The sequence below is a fragment of the Leuresthes tenuis genome, unplaced genomic scaffold (genome assembly GCF_036924035.1).
Source record: "Leuresthes tenuis unplaced genomic scaffold, fLeuTen1.0.hap1 SCAF_17, whole genome shotgun sequence".
Taxonomy (NCBI): Eukaryota; Metazoa; Chordata; class Actinopteri; order Atheriniformes; family Atherinopsidae; genus Leuresthes; species Leuresthes tenuis.
The window spans coordinates 20,296,887-20,319,340 of record NW_027325371.1 but is presented as its reverse complement, the minus strand read 5'-3'; the positions used below and the strand labels follow the sequence as shown (position 1 = coordinate 20,319,340).

At 40.0% G+C, this 22,454-nt stretch overlaps 1 protein-coding gene across 4 annotated transcripts; it reads left to right on the top strand.

Annotated features, from left to right (window-relative positions):
- Positions 1-5,711: 5,711 nt before the first annotated feature.
- Positions 5,712-21,146, top strand: engl (endoglin, like). 4 transcript variants are annotated; one of them, XM_072369279.1, is made up of 17 exons: positions 5,715-5,913; positions 6,576-6,682; positions 6,968-7,134; positions 9,904-10,041; positions 10,164-10,338; positions 10,658-10,829; positions 10,927-11,071; positions 11,380-11,572; positions 11,987-12,144; positions 13,053-13,208; positions 14,638-14,718; positions 14,824-15,090; positions 15,172-15,648; positions 16,037-16,178; positions 16,254-16,355; positions 16,730-16,841; positions 20,499-21,146. In XM_072369279.1, exons 2-16 carry the CDS (start codon positions 6,577-6,579, stop codon positions 16,837-16,839), a joined length of 2,589 nt encoding a protein of 862 aa, XP_072225380.1. In that variant the 5' UTR covers positions 5,715-5,913; position 6,576; the 3' UTR covers positions 16,840-16,841; positions 20,499-21,146. The 4 variants fall into 4 exon arrangements, with proteins under 4 accessions (XP_072225382.1, XP_072225383.1, XP_072225381.1 ...); XM_072369281.1 differs by lacking the exon at positions 16,254-16,355 and having other exon boundaries at positions 5,712-5,913; XM_072369282.1 differs by lacking the exon at positions 13,053-13,208 and having other exon boundaries at positions 5,713-5,913.
- Positions 21,147-22,454: the final 1,308 nt, after the last annotated feature.

Sequence of the window (22,454 nt, the reverse complement as noted above, 5' to 3'; positions counted from 1 at the left end):
AACGTGGCAGCAGTGGTCATTTATTTTTTTCTTAGACGTTAACAAAATGTTCTCTCTCTGTTTGGTTGCCTTACAACCTGCCTTTAAGATTAGTTTTTGAATGGGGTTGTATCGTTTACACACATCACGTTTGCACATAATTCTTTGTAGAGTTTCTAATGTAGCAATCATGGCTACAAGTTTCATGGGGAATATTTCTATAGGTTAGTGGCTTAAAACTGTAGAATAATGACTCTAAATTACTCTAAATCTGTGGCCAGAAATGTGTATCCAAATTCTTTCCACAGGATTAGTGAGGCTGTGTGTATGTGTGGGTCTCTGTTATAAATCTCAATCATCAAGAAACTATACACATGTGCAGGAACCTGATTTCTACACCCATATTTAGACATGGATGGAAGCAGACTCTCCCCTGGTTTTTCACCTCATATCAAGCATCGTATGCATCACAACTAAATTGGCTTGATAATGAAAGCAACAATGGAAAAGAAGCACGGTCCTACTCTATATACGACTGAGACACACATCAGTGAAGCAGAAGAAAAAGAAACCTGTTTCATGTGGTGATATGTCAACACCCAAAATGTGCATCTGCTTTCACATCACATCAGGGCTGCAGCGGAGGACCAGCAACTTCTGTTTCATCTACAAAGGATGAATTCACATTCCGCATCGGATATGATCTATATGGAGATGATCAGTAGGGAGATCGCATTGGTTCGAAGAATGTAAAAGGTGCTCACATTCTCACCGCACATTCTTTCTTTATAAATCCCAGTTTATGAGCAGGAAAAGGCATACATATTTTGCTTTGTGTGCATCGTTTATGCATCTGATCCCTTGTCTCATTCTCATTCTTCAAGACAGAACCGCTCCAGACTTGATGGGTTCTGCTGATGGAGTGCAATCTTAAATTTAAATTATGGGGTAAGGGTCTGGGATCTGATTAGACTAGTCCAAGGCATTTAAATGGGTGTGATTTTGGCTCTATCTGTAGGATTAGGTGGTAAAGTGGTCAGACACTCCGGCTTTGCAGCTCCTTCAAAGTTTCTTTTGGCCTCTCTTTTCTGGTGCATTGTCTTTTCTTGGCAAGTTGATTGTGGTAGAGATTTACAAAAAGTACACACATGCACATTAAATGGGTTCTAAGTGCTGGACAAATACAAAAAACAAAACTCTGTGCAAACACGAAGGAATTAGAAATTACCACCTTGTTTTTAAAGGGAACACTGATTTATTTTCATGCCATAGCCTTTCCATTTAAAAAAAATGGATTTAATACCACTCCGTGGCATGTTAGTAAGTTTTATTTTGCAGTCTTGAGCCACCCGTCGTTTCTGTCTGTATATTACCTTGAAAACAGGAAATAGGTGCAGTGATTTATTAAAACATGAAATGAAAATACAATGTATAATTAAAAAGCAGTTTCAGTTTTTACAGTCTTTTTTTTAGTATTGTCAGAGGTCAATATCTGGTATGAGTATCTTTTATTCTTCAACACATTTCTTGTCATTTCATTAAGTAGTCTTCAGGAATAGTTCCCCAGGCTTCATCCCAAAGCTCTTCTTTGGATGTTGGCTGCCTTTTGTTCCGTTTGATCCCACACTGCTTCAATAATGTTGAGGTCCTGGAGAGGCCAGTCCATAACTGACAGTTTTTTGCTCCTACTAGTTTTTGGCTAAATGCTCTTAGAGAATCCCCTTGTTAGTGCAAAAGATACTATTCTGATCCTGTCAAATTGTGTTTTCTTGGCATTTACAACTGCAACTACAGAAATGGGAACAGAGTTATGTGTCCTTGCTAGTGACTAAGACCCTGAAGATACAATTCAAAATTGGTTCTTTCATAAGTTGTCTGTTCTGTGTCGATACAACACTGGTCCATCCCTCGAGTTAGGTGCCTTTTTTTTATACTTGAATGATTAATTGGTCAGTTTGAAGTGTCTTTACTGACAAAAAACACCACTTTCCTCTCAAAATAGGCAGGTAAAAAGACCAGATGAAAGACCTTCAGAAAGCCTGCAGAACTATTGCTCAAGACTACTGTTAACGATTACAAAAAAAATTAGCTTGAAAGCAAAATATAAAAACATATTGGGTGACTGAAGACTTTTGAGCACTACCATATATGTACTGATAACCCAGCCCAAAGCTGTGCCTCTCCAGAGCTTTGCCCTTTAGATTACAGTTGGACTTCATTTATAATGAAAGCTCCGGGTTTTAAATTCATGGACACTTTAAAAGTTTCTGGATCGTTCATAATAAAGATTTAAAGATATTTCATAAAAAAACTAAAATCCCTGAGAAAATGCCTCACATGGTTTTATTAAGTAAAGTGGAAGTTCAGCACAGCGCTGGGACGGAAACATAAATTAACTGTTAGTAACCTCAGTTTTGAAAGGACATTGAGGTTGTTTTTTTCCCTACTGTGAAGATCGGGTGAAGAAGATGATATTTTACTATCTCCTGATTTGTGAGAGCTTTCAACTGAGGGAGAATCAGTTATGAATTAAGGCTTTTCTAAGCAAAAATTGGGAGCACTAGTTTTCAGGTTTGTATCGTTCAGACTTTCTGTGTACGACGTAATTTCACTTTACCAGTTTATTTTATTTCATGAAGGCCCACAAAAAAATTGCCCGTTTAAATTTCAGGTGATGATGCAACAAAATACGACAAACACCAAGGGGGCTGAAAACATTTGCAAATCACTAAACAATGGGGTCGCACAGAGGCTCCATTTTAAGTGAAAACCTTTTACGTGTTCGGTCCAAAAATATCAGCCCTACTGTCTTTAACTCGACTTTGTACTTGCTAAACTAAACTGGAGGTAAATATTTAATCTGGGGGTGGGAGTCCTCCACAAGGAAATTGCAACAATCAACACTTCATTTCCTGCTGAAATTTTCTAAAGGCATGAGTAAGACGCATTGAAATAACGAATACATCAGTGAAGGGGAAGAAGGGTGAGTCTTTAGATAAAAGAGCCGCATCATTTCAAAGAAAAGAGTATCGTTTCCAAACCTCAGGCCAACAGCGTGTAATGCCGATTATGACAGAACAACCATTATAAAGATTTTGCATCCCTTAATAGAATTATGGTGGCAGATGATCACAGCCAAATGTTAAGAATAGAAAACTCTAGACTCCTAACAATGACTTTGTGTGTCACACGGCTTGTCATGACATCAGCTTGAAATACAAAATCACTGCAGCAACATAGAATGTGTCCAAAACAGAAAAACAAGGATTTTGACAGACAACCAGTTGCATAAAGTTGCCTTGAATACACGTGCAGAAGAGTGGACAGATGGTAAATGGTACATTGGTTTTGGGTCATGCTGACACCAGAACAGACAAACATCAGACCCATGACAACATCAGTTCCCTGAACTCATAAATACTCAGATGGATCAAACTTGCAGATAAAAAGCAATACCGGCTAAGAATACCTGAGCGACCGAAGGTCCCAGCTGTTGTTAATAATGGACATGTTTGTGCTTTAATGGACATAAACGAGAACATTCGTGGAGCTTTTAACGGGAATGAAAATGGACATAGAAAAAAGAGCACCAGACACAGAACACTCTTTGCAAATTAGTCCGAAATTGCTTTGAAGAAATTGATTATTTTTTGTTTGAAAAAAAAAAACTCTATAGAAACTGCAGCAAACAGGGAAAAACTTTGGACTTTGTGGGTTTTGTTATGTTCTTGTCACTATCCCTTGCTGTCTTTAGATGTCTTGGTCTTGTCCCTTAGTCTTCATTGACACTCATGTCCTGTTAATTACTCACCTGTTGTCCCTCTACTAATCAACCTTCCCAGTATTTACTCTAGCTGTTGTATGTGATTTTTTATGCTTGAATTTGACCGAATAATTATCACAGCTATTTGCTGCAGTAAAGTACTTTGGTGAAGTTACCATCTAACTAGCTAAAATAATGAGCATTCAGCAGCTGATTGAACCTTTATGCCCCTTGTGAGTTTGGTGGAAATCAAAATTGATCTAAAAGAATTTTTTTCATATCACTTTTTCAATTTCAGTTCACATGACGGAGTTGTAACGTGCTTACTATGCAGTTGACCAATCCCTTGCTACATAAAGCTAAATAAGCTTTAGTCAACACATCATTTAGTCACCAAATGCTGTCAAAACCTGTGATACTTTCGTTATTTGGCAGAAACCACAGCTAACTACATTCTGGAGGGTTCATTTGTAAACAAGTGACAATGTTCTCTTAAGTTGGGTGGAGAAAAGGTGGGTGAAAGCTGCTGGATTTTTGAAAATCAGTATTGTAAAGCATCTATAGATCTGCTGCTGTGTTTGGGATCATTGTCCTGGTGATGACCCAGTTTCAGTCAGACTTTAGCTGTCAGAGAGATGGCCTCATATTGACTCTAGAACACTCTGGTATCCAGAGGAGTTCATGGTGGACTCACTGACTGCAAGGTGTTCAGGTCCTGTGGCTGCAGAACCAGCCCAGATCATCAGCCCTCCACCACCGTGCTTGGCAGTTGGTATGAGGTGTTTGTGCTGATATGCTGTGTTTGGTTTTCTCCAAACGTGCCGCTGTGCATTATGACCAAACATCTCCACTTCGATCTCGTCTGTCCATCGGACATTGTTCCACGAGTCTTGAGCTTTGTTCAGATGCAGCTTTACAAACCTAAGCTGTGCTGCCATGTTCTTTTTAGAGAGAAGAGGCTTTCTCCTGCAGCCCTTCCAAACAGACCATACATACAGTCTTTTTCTAATGGTACTGTCATGAACTGTAACATTTAACATGTTACTAAGACAGTGTGTGTGTGATTGTTTGTCTCGTTTGTTTCTGTGTGGTTCTGTGATGGACTGCCAACCTGTCCAGAACTCCTCCTGGGATGATTGACAGCTCTCTTGAACGTTTTCCACTTGTGATTAATCTCACTGTAGAATGATGGACTCCAAATAGTTTGAAAATAGCTTTAAAACCCTTCCCAGATTGATGAGCTGCAACAGTTGCTTCTCTATGATCACTGCTGAGGTCTTTCCTCCTTGGCATTGTGTGAACACACAGCTGAATGCTCCAGACCTGCAAACTGCCAAAACTTCTGCTTCTATAGAGGTGCTCACACCTGCTGATGATCAGTTAATCAAGTGCTTTTGACTGGCAACACCTGGCTTCTTCTGACCCTCTTACGTCTTATGGAAGCAGGAAGGGTGCATTTAGTTTTCATTTTGGCTTAGTTTTTGCTCAATAAACAATGACACGGTGTAAAAAGTCATGCTCTGCTTGTCCTTTAATGTATTTGCCTACTTCGAAGAGTCAGATGATCTTTTGCATTGTGTCCAGTACAACTTTTTAAAGACAACGATGGTGTACACGCTTTTTCATGTGACTGCGTTTTGTTTGTGTGCGTGTGCGTGCGCATGCTGCCTCTGCACTCCCGGCCCGCTCCCCCATTCACCTGCCTGTCAAACTCAGAGTTCACCCTCCTCCTTCTCTCCTTTCCCCTCCTCTCTCCCTCTGGTCCTCCCTCCTGTTGCCATCTATGCTTGGAGACGTTTGCAAAACCTTTTATTCGCCCCCTTGCCTTTTTCTCTCTCCACTCTGTCACACCATCCCGCAGTCCCTCCCATACTGCCCCTTTAAGTGTGCCTTTATAAGCGCTTCACCCTTTCAGTCCAACTCTGTGTGTGCAATTAATATCCTTTTTTCTTTTTCTTTTTTCTTTTTGCCACAAGTCGCACATCAGCCGACTGCGAAGTTAATATTTTTCTTTCTTAACTTGTCAGAAGATGTAAACACGCCTGTTTGTGAGTGTGTGGCTGCGTGTGCGTTTAGGAAATGAGGGGGCGTGTGTAGAGTTGAAGATACAGACCTCCTCAGCCACAGCACCAACAGCTGGGCCAGCAGTCAGCCTCTGTGCATCGCCGCAGGTGAGTTCGACACATGTTCCCTCCAAATCAATATCTGCCGAGGAAGAAGAGCTTTAGCAGCCGTGAAACATCCTTTCTGACGGGACAGAAATAGTCTAAAACGAGTTTGCTCGCGATTTCTATGTCGGAGTTAATACAGTTACTTTAATTAACAGCCATACGGAAAAGAATATTTGAAGAAAAAAAAGAAGTTTGGGTATAAAATGGAAAAGTTTTGCTGTCCTGTCTTGTGCTTCAGATTATGCAATGCCTTTAGTAAATGTTTCTGTGCGTGAATTCTGCTCGAATATGTCGACTCGTGAGCTGTAAAATATTTAAGACAGATATTAAATCTGTTATTCTAAAATAGAAAAGCACCTCAAAGCATTGTGGATTATATAGGTGTGTTTTTTTTCTTAACCCATTCAGGGTTTGTTTAAATAAATGTAAAGGTGATTCAATTGTCATTCATATGACAAACAAACGCACCGCATTTTGACTTTGAGTGAATCTTAACATGTTTTCAAGTAAATTTCATGGTTAATTAATTATTTATTGAGTTGTGTGACTACACCTGGCTACTTTGTTACATATGTGAGTCTGTAAAGCGCTCACAGACAGGTTTTTTTGTGTGTGTGTGTCCCAAAAATGTAGCTGACTGGGCAAATGTAATTTTTTTCTAGGATGTTGTCAGGCTCTCTGTCACATCAGTCCAGTTTCACAATGCCTTCGCTGTCAGAGATTCAATGGACGTTTTTCTGGCTTCTGTTGTTCTGCGAGAGACTGGCAGGTAATGTAAGACCATTAGGGTGCAGCGGATCCTGCAGTCTCAAATTCTTTTTCTTTTTTTTTCTGTTTTAATAGCAGTCAAAAGGAAACTGCAAATCAACACAATGATTCTCTGGGGAATTTTCCAGTCCTTACTGGCCTCAAAACAACAGACCTTCATATTGGAAGAAAATATAAGAGCCTGCAGGATCAATCTCACACATAACTCAAATCATTTATCAATTGTCACATTATGAATATAGACTTTTATTTTTAAAAATATGTGCCCTGTCATCCTCTATTCAAGGTGTAGAGGTGAGATGTCCACTGTCTGGTCCGGTGGGGCCACAGCACCCTGTCCAGGGTCTGCTGGAGAGGTTTAAAGCAGGTCCAGGTTGTGCTGCAAGAGAGCGTGGGAACAAGGAGACTCATGTCATTGCATTGAGAAGAGTGACAAACAGCCCTGAGAATAAGGTAACGTGTGAACTTTCACGTTAGAAAAATTATGGGAAAAAGTTCAGGCCCTCGACTATTAAAGGCATTGAAAGAAAAAAGTTACTAACTTTTCATAGTTTCTGAACATGAGGTGTTGGGATACATTAGTGTTGATTACAATGACGACATTTAAAATAATTAGATATTACTGTCGTGCTAATCAAACACAATAGATAGTAAAGTTAATAAAATAGTAACTGTCTCCGTGAGATTTCCAACATCACTGGTGGGGTTATAGCGTTTTAATGCTTGCTGCTTAAATCTGAAGGTTCTTCGAATTTCCCGCCACCTATGTTGCCTACAGGGCTTTTCAGTTCAGTTATGTTTTGTTTTCTTTATGAAAATAGCCAAAGAAGCGTTTGAATTTTGCGAGGGATTAGATTAATATTGCCATATTAATTAGCAGATCTTGTGTTCAGTGGTGTGATTCTTTTATTCTTGGTAAGCTCCAACTTCTTTCTTCTTTTTCTTCCTTCTTGTTTTGTCTTCTCCACTAGGTTTGATAGTTTTTAGCCAAACAAAACTAAATCTAAACGAGCAACAAAGATCTTAACATTTCTCACAAGATGGTGCTCATGTCTCAAAATACAACAAGGCGTTATGTATTTTTACATTCTCAGTTAGGTTTTTAAATAAAAGTTGTTTTTTTTTTTACATATTTTTTTATTCAAATATTTTGGTTACTATTTCCTTGTTAGCTAGCAAGCTAATGTTAACCATGTTAGCTGTCAACTAACATTGTTAGTCTTTCAGTGCTTTTTCCTGTCTACATTTAAGAAGTAAGTTCACTGTCCCGTGTTACCACTGAGTTTTTGTATTTAAGGTAAAAAAAAAATGGATGGTTAAAATGTCTGCTAGCTATTGTGTTTTGGGGAGTAAAGAGAGCATCTGTTACATTGCTAACAACTGAAGAAATTGATACAGTATCCAGGTAGCCATGTTTCCGTTGACATTTTCATGCATGTTTAGAAGACACGAATAGGAAAAAATGTGACTGGAAATGGTAAAGACAAAAAAGAAAAGTTTCACAAATTTCCAAAAAAATAAAATGCTTACTTTAGAGGTTTTGTCTGTTTCAAATGAGACATTATGCACATTAAGGGGAATGGAAACAGTTTTGAAGACACTGACTAGCTGCTTCTGGTCTGAACTGACAAACAATAAAGCCTTGACTCACCAGGTCTTCCCTGAAACAATATCATATCGCAAATATTCCAAAAGATTGAAGTAATTCCTAAAGAAAAGCTTTGCCCATTTTCCTCTTGTGGATGTCCACTGCAGTTGTTTTTTTATTTTCCTTTATCAAGGTAGGAGCTCTAGTTTCAGGTTAGGACAACTACTTCTTCTATTGAATGAAAACCATGAGCAACGTTGTCTAAACCACCACACTCTCTTGAAATGATGCTGCCTAGTTTATTCATTTCAAACCAGTCAATGGAAAAGCGTCTGACTCACATTTGATTTTTGCAGCATTTCAAAATCTTGCTTTAGATTTGCTTAGCTAGTAAATAGATAAAAGGTATAGGACATCTCATGTGGGTCTGAAAAGTCAAGCCAGTCAATATGTGTTCTTTCAATTGGGCAATATAAGACTATTTCTGTGGTCACTAAGAAGTCCGTGTCACATTTTATGTTTGATTATCTTGTTTTCAGGTTATTTTTTATGTTTTCAGGTTCTTATGTTTTCAGGTTTCTAGGTTTCTTGTCATGTTTTTTTCCTCTGTCACTTAGCTTCACTCAAGTCATCTGTTTTCTGTTTCACAGCTGCACCTTGTCACTAATCACCTCCCACAGTATATAGTTTCCAGGTTTCCGTCAGTCATTGCGAAATCCTCACTTACCTTCCATGTTCACGCCACGTCTTCTTAAGTCAGGTTTTTGCCTCCACAGTACCATAGTCTTGTCTGTAGATAATAGTCTTGTTTATTTATTCTATACCATAGTCTTGTTTTGTTTTGCCATAGTTTTTAGTATTTTAGATATCAAGCTCAGCCGCAACTTTTGTTCTTGTCTTGCTCCTCGTTTTGTGCTTGGAATAAACCTTTTTGATTTGGAAGTCTGCATCTGGGTCCTCCCTTCCTCGCACCATTGTTATTGACAGTCCAATTGTATAAAAGTCATACTACCTCTTAGTTTGTTTATTACCTCAGTGGACATTTCCCTAATGAGTTCATAGTCTAAATGACTAAATACACAACATGATAGTGTAGTCATGGCTACCCCGTGATTGAGAAGTAGCTGTCACATTGTACGTGTGGTTTTCATGGTTCACAGTAAAATTCAATAATCACTCGTGTCCGGTTTTAAAAAAAACAGAGGACCAGGGCATAGAATGCTGGACCTTATCCTCCAAAACTGTGAACCACAAACCAATGAGTGAGGTCACACAGTTAGCTAATCACAACGTTTTCTGTGTCTACAGTGACATACACCAGCGATCAGTCGCTACCCTTTTATTATCCTATAAATGTCAAAAAACAGGAAATCTGTTGAGAAAAACAGTAAATGTATTGCAGAAAAGTGAATGTGGTGAGAAACAAAGTCAAAAAACATCTTACAAAATGCAAAGAATACAAACAACAACATATAATAATGATTTATTTTGTGAATTAATTTGGTTAAATTTTTTTACTTGTGTAATAAGTTTCTATTAGATGTGGTCTTATCATAGGGTTAGTATGCATAATGCATATTTACATGGAGGAATGGCTTTATACATTGACTACACTTTTTCTCTCCTGTCCACAGGTGACGGTGTTGCTGAAGCCCTTGTGTGTGTCCACTACTCTTCTCAGACCTGTTCACCTGGTGCTCAGCTCCAAACTCCCAGTCGTCTGGTTACTGAAGGCTGAACGACTGCCCCACAACCTCCCAGTCTTGGTTCAGGTCAGTCCGAGTGTGCAGAAGAGAGAATTACTGACACCCTTGATGTCACTATGAGTTCTCATTGAAGTGATAGCTCATTTAATCACATAATTATATGCTGTGTTTTTATCCTTATCTGGTAGCTGTCTGCAAAATCCAACGTAGAGTCGCACACTCTACCTTTGCATGTCCAGATGGTTCATTCATTACCTATACACCCCCTTGCACTGCACCGCTGGGCTCTAAAACACCATGGCAACCTGTCTTCTCTGACACACACAACACATGGCAATCGTGTCTACATTCGTTTGGGCGAAGGTGAGCCATCAAGAGACTATATTTTGATGAGGACCTTCTTTTTTTTAAGATTTATTATGTTTTATTCAATTTTTAAATATACAAATATATAAATACTTACTTCTTATTGCTCGTGGGTAAAAATGGTTAACCTGAACATTGGCACAGTTGAATAATGCTCTGGGGATACATGCAGGTCGTGTTGTCTTATCTTGTCTTAGTAATCTTCCTTCTCTGTTTCAACAGACCTAAACTTAGAATGAAGTCAGACGGACTGTTAAGAAAGAACTTGTGAAAGTAATTTCCAATTTTAGAAAAATCTCTTGTCTCCGTATTTCAGATCCAACCCTGCCTTCCAAGTGCAAGCTGCAGTCCACGTTTCTCTCTCACAATTACATGACCTCTGACCTGCAGCAACAGGCAGTTCAGGGCTGCGCTTACACCACAGACAGTGGGGAAAGCCCTGAGGTCCATGTAATCAAGCTCCATTCAGCAGGTTCAGGGCTCCGTGGGTGAGAACGTGCAGCCTCTGTGTCCTGACTAATGAATCAATGACTGTTCTATGTGCATGGGAACGTTAACTTTGTTTTCATACTCAGTCTCTTCCAGTTGTCTGCAGGTCGAGGTGACTGTCTCTCTTGTGCCCCCGGTGGCCAGTGCAAGCGCACATAAGGTTGTGCTGATTCTCAGCAGCTTGGTGCCAGTCAGCTGGGCTATTAGTGCTCATGGTGTCCGAGGATGCATCTGTGTTCATGTATGGGTCACATCTCTCGTTTCCAGATACCTGTTAAAGAATTTATTTATTCATTTATTTGTGACAGTTTTTTTTGGCCTTTTTTTTATTTGTTTTGTCCCCCCCCCCCCCCCCCCCCTCCCCCCCCTCCCCTTAAGATACAGTTCAGTCAGTTCAGCACAATAAACCACCATCTTCAACCACTGTATCAGCATTTTGATTGCTGATGTCAAGCTTGGCAAACAACATATTTGTTTTTTCCATCTTTTTTGCTTGACTTGACTACACTTTGATTATGTGCTCCATGTATCCTCTGTCTCTCCCCACAGTCCTCCAACAGTGTGTCCTTGCCCCATCCACCTGAGCCTAATCTTACCCTGTCCAGCAAACTTGACTCTGGCTTAATAATCAAATCTGATCTTCTAGTCTGGGCCAATGAGAGGGGCTACAACAAGGTGACCTCATACACAGAAGCACAGCTGGCCAATCACTTTGTGATCCAGCTGGCTGAAGGCGGGACAGGTCAGGACACCTATGTGTCTCTTGTCTTCCTATTTGTGTGAAAGAACTGCGCATTTCCTTTTTATTTTCTTTGATCCAGCTTGTTTATTTGTTTATTTATCAATTAAATTTCATTATTAGCTTGGCCCTGTGTCCCTTGATAGTTTGATAGTAACAAAATGACACTGACGGCAGTGTCAAGCTGGCACTAGCTCTTAGCTGCTAGCAACTTTATTCTATTCTATTCTATTTATGAATGAGGTGCAGTATGTCTGTGAGGTAACCTGTAGAGGGTCATATTTCCATTTCTACTGAAAGTTACTCCACTCAAGTAATTACTTTAGTCACGACTCTTGTACTCTAACTCAGGTGGTGACTGTGTTTACTTTAGGGCTGTATTGCTGTCTCTAAGCCCCCTCTTTGTTCCCACCACAGATGAGGTTGCATTGATGAATTCCCTGGTCATGAGGCCTCTGTGGGTGGAGGAGCGCAGGCTGAGGGAGTGGCTGAATACTGGAGAAGGACAGGAGAGTTTCATAGTCAACTGTGAGGGCGGACTCCTCAGTGTGACAGTGGACCAACAAAGCCTGCAGGTGTTTATCATACCTAAGTTTAAAGGCAGAGACAAATGTAGATAAAAAATTATTTGAAAAGGAAGCTAGCCGTTCACCTTATGGTATGTAGTCTTAAATAAACAAACTATTGCAATTCCCTTAATTTTACAGGATGATTATAGTTTTCCTGGGCCATCTCTCTTTTTTTTCTACTTGCGCTCATCAATTAGCCCTTCAAAAGTGTCCAGCAAGTTTATCTGGATGAAAAAGAATACAACAGAAATTCACACTTGACCGTTACCTCACAGCAAGGGTTCCAGGTTCAACTCCCGTGGCCTTTCTGTGTGGAGTTTGCATGTTCTCCCCGTGTATGCATGGGTTCTCTCCGGGTACTCCGGCTTCCTCCCACCATCCAAAAACATGCATGTTAGGTTAATTGGTGTCTCTACAATTGTCCTTAGCAGTGAATGTGAGCGTGGGGCCCGATGACCACTGGGATAGGCTCCAGCCCCCCTGCGACCAGACTGATGGATTAACCGGGTGTAGAAAATGGATGGATGGAAATTCACACTTGAAACTACATACAGAAAGAGTCAAAAACAACACTCCTTATGAGCAGTGAGGTTTTTTAGATCAATAAGATGGAGAGTGACAAATATCCACTATGAATAACTGCAGGATAATTAATTTACTGTCTGGTACTGGAATTATCTGATTATCAACTGTCTGGCATCAGATAAGTCTGGACCCTCCCAGGACACTGGGTACAGATCTGTCTGGTACAGATAACCTTCTTGCTGTCTGTCTTTTATCTGTCAGACAAATCTCATGCAAAGCAGAAGTCTACACCTGAAAGCCCAGTTTAACCAGCTTTAGTTTGGTCATAGAAGTGATTTGATCAGCTTTGTTTGGAAGTCAGATATGCTAACACAAGTTCTCTCCGCTAGAGCTTGTCAGTGCCAGTTGCTGCTGTGACTCTGCGGGATCCAAGATGCCAAGCTCTTTCCAACGGGAGCCATTTCCTGTTAACGTTACCAGTCATTTTCTGCGGAACTGAGGCCATGCTTCTGGGAGAGCCCAGAGGGGTGCAGTACAAAAACATGGTGAGATAAGAAATTTGGACAGAAAGTGCTGAGGGCCACAGAATGTGAGAGGAGGTTTGAAAATAAGCAACTAGCACAAACAGAATGATTCTCACCTTCCCAGAATGTGTCTTTCATGTTTCAGCTCAAAATACCACATTTATCCTCCAGTCTGTTGTCCCAGTATACCCTTGTTTAGTCTATCATCTGAGGTGTGATTGAAGATTTGTGAAGCATAAAATCATGAACCCAAATAAGTTACGTGTGTCTATGTTTATGCATTTAGCATATGCTTTTATCCACAGCAACTTACAGGTAGGGTAAGGGGGTTGTTAGGCAAGACCCCTAATGGAGGTAATACCTTTCATGCAGGGGATTTGAACCTAGGTCACCTACATGAAAGGTGGCAATCTTACCACCACACTATCACAGTCCCTAACAAACAGTGTCTGGGGGCCATGCTCCCTCAGAGAGAATTTGTCAACAAAGCTACATTGATCAAATTCAATATGGAAGTGTTGATTAAGAAGAAAACCTCCTTGCACAGTCTGATTGGGATTGAGTCTAAAATACAAGTTCATGGTTTAGATGAAGTTATTGTTGCTGTTAGCTCAGAGAGCTCGACTAGAAAAAACTTCAAAAGGTTCTGGCACGGTACTTTATGACCTTATAATCGTCTGTATTTCAGAAGGCAAGTGGTGGGGGAAAAAATTATATGTGGTGCTTGATGAGGGATTTTAAATTGTGGTATCTTAATGTTGTCCTTGTGTGGCTTGTGACCAATGTCATCATGACCAGAACATTTGTTAAACCCTAAAATTGAGTCTCTGCATGGAGGCAATTTAAATGAGAAAAAAAATCTTAGTTCAGAGGCAGGAAATTGGAAGGAAGGAAGGATGATTTTACATTAGGCAAACTTTAGGGGCACAAAGGTAATGTTTTAGAATACTGAAAAACACATGGACATAACAAAATATCCTCTGGTGCTTACCAGGTCTTAAAATGAGGTAAACACAACCTCGGGATATTAAACTAGACAGGGTATAAAATTATTGCTAACATTGTTTTGTTTTTTTGCAAATGAATGAAAAGTGCCTTGTCAACATACAAAAATATAACAGCAGGGGAAATCAGCTTTGTACACATGGGTATAGATTCAGGATGCCTGAGTTTATGTAATAGATTCTTACTGTAGTTTTAGGCATCTGGCGCCTAGTTGTTATTTTTTAATAGTTTTACCTGAGAGCAACATGTACACAGAAAACAGTAATGGATCTTAAACTACTGCTGTGATAGAAAGTTGTGGATGAGGCATCACCAGTAGCAATATATACTGCATATAGTTATGAGAGTATTTGCTATATTTAGCTTGTATTCTTCCGTTAACTATTTACAAGTCAACTTCCACAGATTCCTATACTCTGTTTTGCTCTTTGTTCTCTCTGTCCAGGTGTTACTTTGGAGAGACGAGCCTCAGACAGCCGTGTCACTCAGTGATACAGAAAAGTCTGAACGTCCACTCAGCATACATGTGAGATATCTTCGTGTTTGCATGTGTTCATCTTATCCATCTAATGTTCTCCATTTACTATTTGATAATCTTCACCTGTAATCACTTTTTTTCTCCCCCTGTCAGATTAGCTGCTTTGTTGCCATCCCCTTACATCCTGCTGATGATGATAATGTAACCCTTCCTCTAAGCCTTCCTCTAAGCCTTCCTCTAGGAAGGTTCCCAAGGGGGTTACGACAAGGTCCCAAGTCTGGTCCAGGACCTAGCCACCTACCAGCTCCCAGACACAATTCTGAGCCTGCTCTTCTCTTGAATCTTTTTGTCACTGAGAGCTACAAGCAGACATGGATCGGGCCCTGTGTCATCTCTGCTAACCATCGTGTCTATGTTGAGGTCTGTGTTTGAGATCTTCATGTCTCTTAACTCAAATGTAATGTTTTCTTCATCAAAGTTTTGACATCTGTTCTACTGCAGATTTCAGCCAAAGTGCCCAACGCAGATTTCGTGCAAGTGAAGTCGTGTTTTTTATCCCCTGTGTCTGACCCCAAAAAATTCCCTTTCTGGACCGTGATAAGCAACGGCTGTTCCTCAGACCCGTCCCTGACCATCGTTGCAAAGAAAAAAGATGAACAGGAGGAAGGGGCTGAAGGTGATGGTGAGCCGGAAGAGGCGGAAGGACTGCATAGAGGCAGAAATTATCACAAAGGAAGAAAAGGCGCTAGAATACACAAGGGTATCCCTAAGGTTGGGGGAGGTGGAGGAGAACAGCCCTTAAGATTCAGTTTCATCCTACAGGCAGTTTTTAATGACTCTATGCAGTTCCTTCACTGCAGCGTCCTTCTGTGTCTGTCTGGCTCAACAAGAGGGGAACCCATACAGGAAGCAGTCAAGAATCGCTGCCATAGTGGGATACATATCCCTCCACTTGTATCCAGATCACCCAATACTCAGGTGAAGCAACTCATACACAGAAATTTCAACACCAGAGCCATAGCTCTAAACCCATCCAAAATAAAGCAGATTTTGACAGTGAAACAATGGATCATTGTGATTTTGGAGCTCTGATTATGTTCTTTCTTGATATAAATTACATTAGCCGATTGGTGTCAGCCTCATGTATCAATACTCACTAAGAAAGATGGGATCGGGAGGTGGTCATCTAAGTCAGCAAAATAGTTTGTTTGATGGCAGACCGATTATGTGGAAACAATTGTAAAAATTGTGAAAATGAAGAGCTGAATTTTCTGTCCCGCATCACTTCATCTGCTGTCGTCATGGCACTACAAGGTGTTAGGACCTAACTCACAAATAGACCTTCTCAATTGTATCCCCATCACAGTGTGCGATCAGAAACCTCTCCAGACCCATGGTGGTCACCCATCCCATTAGTTCACTGGCACCCAAAACGTGGGGCGTTGCTGGTGAAAAAAACAGGATACGAAGTATTGCTCCAGTGGCCAGTCCAGACCCAGAACCGAGCAGTGAGTATAATTAAAATAAATAATTTTTCTCTGCTGCAGTTTAACTTACATCATCACACTCTCACATGTCTCTAGGCCCAGTGCTGCAGACAGGACTGGTGATGGGAATTGCCTTTGCAGCTTTTGCGATTGGTGTCAGTTTGATGGGGGGGTTGTGGTGCATCTATAATTATACAGGTAATGACATGAGCTAACCACATCTGTAGATCTGTATAGATACTATTAACATTTTTCTTGTATTGATATACATATCCATGTATAGGTTTTTCCAGCATGTAAGTGAAGGTGCTAACGGGCTCATAGACACCCAGTAATTTAAACACAGGAACACTTTGAAGAGAAAGTGCTGTTTCAGCAATAAACCCAATATAGAATACACAGTTCAGTAGTGCGTACATTGTGCTGGTCTGGAACACTAAGTGAACACGTCACGGAAATATCATCAAAGATGCAAACAAAATGTAGAAATGTTCATTATAAATCACTATTGTAGTGTGGTATGTTTCCTGTGTAGAATTATAGAACGACAGTATATGTGGATTCTTTTGAAGGGGGACGCCCTGTATATTTCAGAGAGGGTTACTTAACAGACCAGACTCATGTGGGCCAAAACATCGGGAATCCATCCTCCCTATCTGATCAGTCCTCCAACTCAGTGTAGAGGTAAGACCCGATGACCAAGAAAAACTATAAGAGGAATCGCCGAATGTACACTGACAGCCTATTTAATAATGTTGTAATCACATTTAAAAGTTTGGTAAGCTCCTGCTTGTTTACTGATTAAATGATCATCAGTGCATCATCACTGTGGGAAAAAATGAAGGGACCATTAGTGCAAAATTTCAGTGTGCCAGTTTTTTGGGGAATTATGATCCACCCATGTATGTTTTTGGGAATCATCCTTGAAGGGGGAGACATCAAGGCTTTCTGTTTGATGGCTGACAAACATCCAGTTGCTGATCTGAACTGATCTGAAATCTGTCTGAACGTGTATTTTTATGTGGCATAGATACACGCTTTATAGAATTATACCATCTTGCCAAAGAACAGCGGACAGTAAGGTAAACTGATACTAGTCACTTTTTCTTCAAAGTTCAGATCTTGGTTTGAAGTTTGGAAACTTGTAATTCTGGTAACCTTGTATAAATAATTTGACTTGTGGTCCAGCAGAGGGTGCCCTGCTATCAGCGTGACCTAATGGATGTGCTGCTAATCTCAATAAAAGAAGCTAATGTTATATTTCCTATGTTACTACTAAAGTGGAAAATACTAAACAAGCAGACACATCACCAACTATACAAAGAGGCGTTTGGAAGCATTTTGGATTTTTACATAATAAATGGTATAGTAACAAACAAAGAAAAGCTGTTAATTGGCTTTGTATTAAGCATCTGTCTTATATGGAATGATAGGAGTGCCACAAAAAGAAAATTGGTCAGCGATGTAGAAAAGAGAAAGGAAAAATCCAAATCAATAAATTGTATTATATGAAAATCAATTAAAAAAAACTGATTTCCCTGTTCATTTCCCCTTTGTATCTCCTTTTTCTTACAGATTTATTCTCTTTTTGTGGCACTCCTATAGTCCCAAAGTCTTCCTCTACAACAACAACTAAACTCAGCCTCACATGACTACCTGCTATCCAGCACAGTAAACTACAGCAGGCCGTTTGCTAGAGGCTCATCAAAATGTCAAAACAGAGAGCAAATTTTTTGAGCAGAAATATGTGGCCTATCTGTATTGTTTTGGGAGATGTGTTCCAGTCCCATTATACTCTCATTTAGACACCCCACAGGTTCTAATTAATCTGAACTTAGTTTTTGGTCTTTGCAGCTCTTAGAGATAAAACAGTCAGTTCAATAAAATCAATTTGATGAAAAGCTGCTTGCATTGTTTACAGTCCTGAGTTGGCCTCAAGATATTAATTCTTAGCCTCTTAGTTTATTACAGTCATTCCTCTCTAACGGAAACATTTCCATCACCCATAATAACTTTTCTGGGTGAGTTATGGCATGTCTCAGGGTTCAGTCAAAGGCCCCTTCTGTTTTCAATTTACATTCTACCCGTTGACTGGCTGTTTGGGATCACTAACCATTTTTACTCACTCAGCTGCACCAGACATGAAAGCCAACCGATCCCAGCGGAATATCCCAACATGTATGATATCCTGAAAGGCACCAAAATCTCCTTAAATTCAATGATCCAAAGTTTGAGGTCAGTCTAGCTTGGTTAATGAAGTCTGTATGGTCATTTATTCAGATGGCTAAGTTTCTACAGTTAGAATTTGACTTTAACCTCTGTTCTTAAGTGTTGTGACTCCCATCTTAAGGCAATCTGAAAAATGTATGTCTCAGAAAAAGATGTGTATGCAAGCCCTCTTTTGCTGTCTTTAGTTGCCTCCCTGCACTGGCGGATTTTGTTTTTTACAGCTCACACTGAAAGCCTTAAATGACCTACATGCATTCATTTGAGGTTTAATGACCTGGTATGTGCTCTTTTGGCCATAGGCATCCACAGATAAGAGTCCTGCTTATTATTTCCTAGTCACAGTTGGATTGTCGGGGGGATTATACCACTTTGTGGAACACTGACCAGTAAACTCAGATACAATAAGTCTCTAGCTACTTTAAAATTCTTGAAAAAACAATCCTTTTGATTAAAAATACCTTTGGCAATGCCTGACGTGCAGTCAAAAAGTTCACAATTTTTGTAGGTACCCTATCTATCTCTTAAATCTGTACCAAAATCAAGAAGAAGTCTGAGAGCAAGTTGCCAATCAAACACTCTTGATTAATTGATTACCAGCAGGTGTGAGCACTTCTCTATAAAAGCAGAAGTTTGGGCAGTTTGCTGGTCTAAAAATATTCTGGTGTGTGTTAACATAATGCTAAAGAGGACAGTAACGATCTTAGCGAGGCAACTGTTGCTGCCCATCTCTCTGGTAAGGGTTATGAGGCCATTTCCAAACTAATTGGAAATCACTCTACTGTGAGAAAGATTATTGTGGTGTTTTCCCAAGAATGGACATCCAAGCAAGTTCACCCCAAAGTCAGACCCTGCAATGCTTGTAGAAACTGCCTAAAACCCAACAGCTACATCTCAGACTCTACAGGACTCGTCATGTTAAATGTTAAAGTTGCTGGAAAAAATATTTTAAGATTAAGATTACTAAAATGGCAGCATGACTTAGTTTTGCAAAGTTACATATGAACAAACCACAAGACAACTGGAACAAGATTACAGATTAGACCAAAGTGGAGCTGTTTGGTCATAATGCACAGCAGCACGTTTAGAGAAAACCAAACACAGCATATCAGCGCAAACACCTCATACCAGCTGTCAAGCATGATGGCGGACGGCTGATGATTTGAGCTAATTTTGCAGCCACAGAACCTGGATATTTACAGTTATTGAATGGACAGTGAACTCCTCTGTATACCAAAGTATTCTAGAGTCAAATATGAGAACATCGCCCCCCGCAGTTAAAGCGTGGCTGAAACTGGGTCATCAACAGAACAATGATCCCAAACACAGCAGCAAACCTTCAACAGAGTGTCTGAAGAAGAAAATAATCCAGGTGTTGCAATGGTCCAGTCAAAGTCCAGACCTCAACCTGGTCGAAATGCTGCGATTGGACTTGAACAGCAAACAATTACTTTAAATTATGCCACGCCTTGTTGTTTATCTGAGGTTGGATTTTTGATTTGTAAGACCTGGTAACATCCAGATAATTTCTTTAATGTTCTGGTATATAAACCTAAAAAACAAAGAGTGTGTGGTGTCTTTGTCAAATGACAGTATTCATATGTCATTTTTATGATTTTTATTTAATCCTACTCACTCTTTTTTTTTTAAAGAAATTTGTGATGTGATAAAATAAGCAGTGGCCTGAAAGGTATTTTCAGTTCTGAACGGTATTTGTGTTGATTAAAGCAGTGGATTGACATTTGGTGACAAAAGAATAAATTATTTCATGCATTTATTTGCTTTCCTGCTGTGATAGTTCAGCTGTGTTAAGGCTCTCTTTTCATGAGAACCATCCAAATGATGCCAACGAAATTGCATACAATAGCCAATCAAATCGATCAGAAACTTATCTACCACTTTTGCCTTTGTTCTAAATGAAGATGCTAGAACTGTAAATGTTACACCAGCTTGGTAGAACAGACAAAGTCAAAGCTGCATATTTAAAATAAACTGTAGCGGTTAGTGGCATTGTCAGTTCCAGAAAATATGTCATCATTAGGCAAGCACCTGTAGATTTTAGCTCTGATACGCCAGATAAGTCTGAACAGTGTTATTCTTTTATCTCTCTCTCAGGATTTCCTCCTGCAAATCTGAAAGAGGAGAACTAGGACACAGGTTCACCTACTTGCGTGTGTGTGAGTGTGTGTGTGTGTGTGTGTGAGAGAGAGAGATCACAGCTGCGTGGAAATGTGTGTGTGTGTGTGCACAGCCATTTTTGCACAGTTCTTATTGGTATTGTTGCTTGCTGTGCACCAGAGATGCAAGAGGCCTGAAAACACATGAATACAGTAGTATTTTGTCGTGGCAGCATTTTGTAAAGCTTAATGTTTGATTCAGAGTGAAAGGTTGCTTTTTTAATGGTGCGAGCCACGTCATTTCAGAAGTAGCCGCAGATCATCACATTGAGAGACCCATATCTACGTTCATCTATCTACATCTATAACATGTTTGCAGTGACTCAAACAAAAAGCACATCGTTGTGATTCTTTTTCTGTTTTTTGCTGTTTGTCTGTGTGGTTAGCAAAATGTTTCAAATGATAAAAAACGTGCTCATGCATCTCAAATCATCATGTTAGTTAGATAAGACAATGTAGATGAATGTGTTTTTGATCATTTAGACGTTGTAATGTATGAAGTGCTGGATGTTATGCTGATGTATTTGTTTGAAGCAGTAATAAATGATTTCCGGCCCCTCAGGGGCAGTGGAGCGAGCTGGGAGGATGTCGGCTGTTTTTTTTTACATACCCTGCAAACACAGAACAATATTTACTTGAAGTTGCATTGCTCTGAACCTCATGAGCACAGCTCTCATTTCTCGTTTCAGTCGAGACTACAAAATGTGGTCTTGGTTATGTCCAAAATAAGCTAAAAAATTCCACCGTGTTAACAATTTCAAGGGGTATTTAGATCTTTTTAAGAGGGGTTGTGTGATGCAGGTAGTTAATGTTTCACCTGCAGAAGACAATGCTCAGAATGCTCTCAGTTTGGAGAACTAGAGGAAAAATTCTGTCAGGGAAGCTAAGCTAACAGCTACTCAGAAGGGGGTCACCAGTTGTTTTCTGCCTAAAACAACTCAGAGCTCCAAAACATTATAGAAACATTATAGAGAGCTCTATATAGATTCATATATATTCTATATAGAATTCACTCGTGGGGGCCCCCTTTTAGGTAGCTTTTAGCTTTAGCTTTAGCTTCACTGTCACAAAAGCTTCTGATTCTCCAAATGAAGACAACTCTGACTGCTGCATGTCAGACACTGACTACTCACACAACTTATTATTCATAGCACTTCACACTATGAAGCCATCCATCCATTTTCTATACCCGCTTAATCCATCGGTCGGGTCGCAGGGGGGCTGGAGCCTATCCCAGTGGTCACCGGGCGAGAGGCGGGGTACACCCCAGACAAGTCGCCAGTCCATCACAGCACTATGAAGCCTTTTTTTTTAAAATTTGCATGGCATATTTGTATGGGATATTTGCATCGCAAATATGTAATGGGATATTTGTGTGAAGGTGCACAGTGATTGTTCAGGACTTTTGAAAGCTAACAATCCCATGAATAGTTGAATGACCCATGGGAGAGCTGAGGGGAAGTGCAGAATTGGCCCCTGACAGTGTTACGGTCTGTTAGCATGAGCAACTTCTTTCACATTGCACTTTTTTTTGTGTGTAAAATATGGTGTGGTGCAGTTTTATAAGCTTTTTTTCAATGGTATCTTTTGAACATGTGGCGGAAATGTCATTTTCACAAGGTCATTTCAAAATAGACCGCGGACGAACATGTTGTGACTGTACTGTCAGTAGTTATCTCAAGCAACACGGTACAAAGGATACCTTCTTTGTTCAGCACATGGAGGACGCATCTATGCACACACAATCATATAATCACACCATTTCGTGAGGACAAGTGTTGGAAAGTTACACAGTGTGAAGAAAACTGCTGCCCTGCACATCCTGAAAGAGTTTGTGTGTTGAGTTTCTTTATGTAAAATATTCCATCAACGAGTTAACGACCACAAAACCACA

What these genes read in the sequence shown, in the direction of transcription:
- engl (XM_072369279.1), top strand. Translation starts at nt 6,577, where the DNA reads ATGTTGTCAGGCTCTCTGTCACATCAGTCCAGTTTCACAATGCCTTCG. An exon ending in GAGGATGCATCTGTGTTCAT is followed by an intron (nt 11,072 to 11,379) that starts GTATGGGTCACA and finishes CTCTCCCCACAG; the next exon opens with TCCTCCAACAGTGTGTCCTT. An exon ending in AACGTCCACTCAGCATACAT is followed by an intron (nt 14,719 to 14,823) that starts GTGAGATATCTT and finishes TCCCCCTGTCAG; the next exon opens with ATTAGCTGCTTTGTTGCCAT.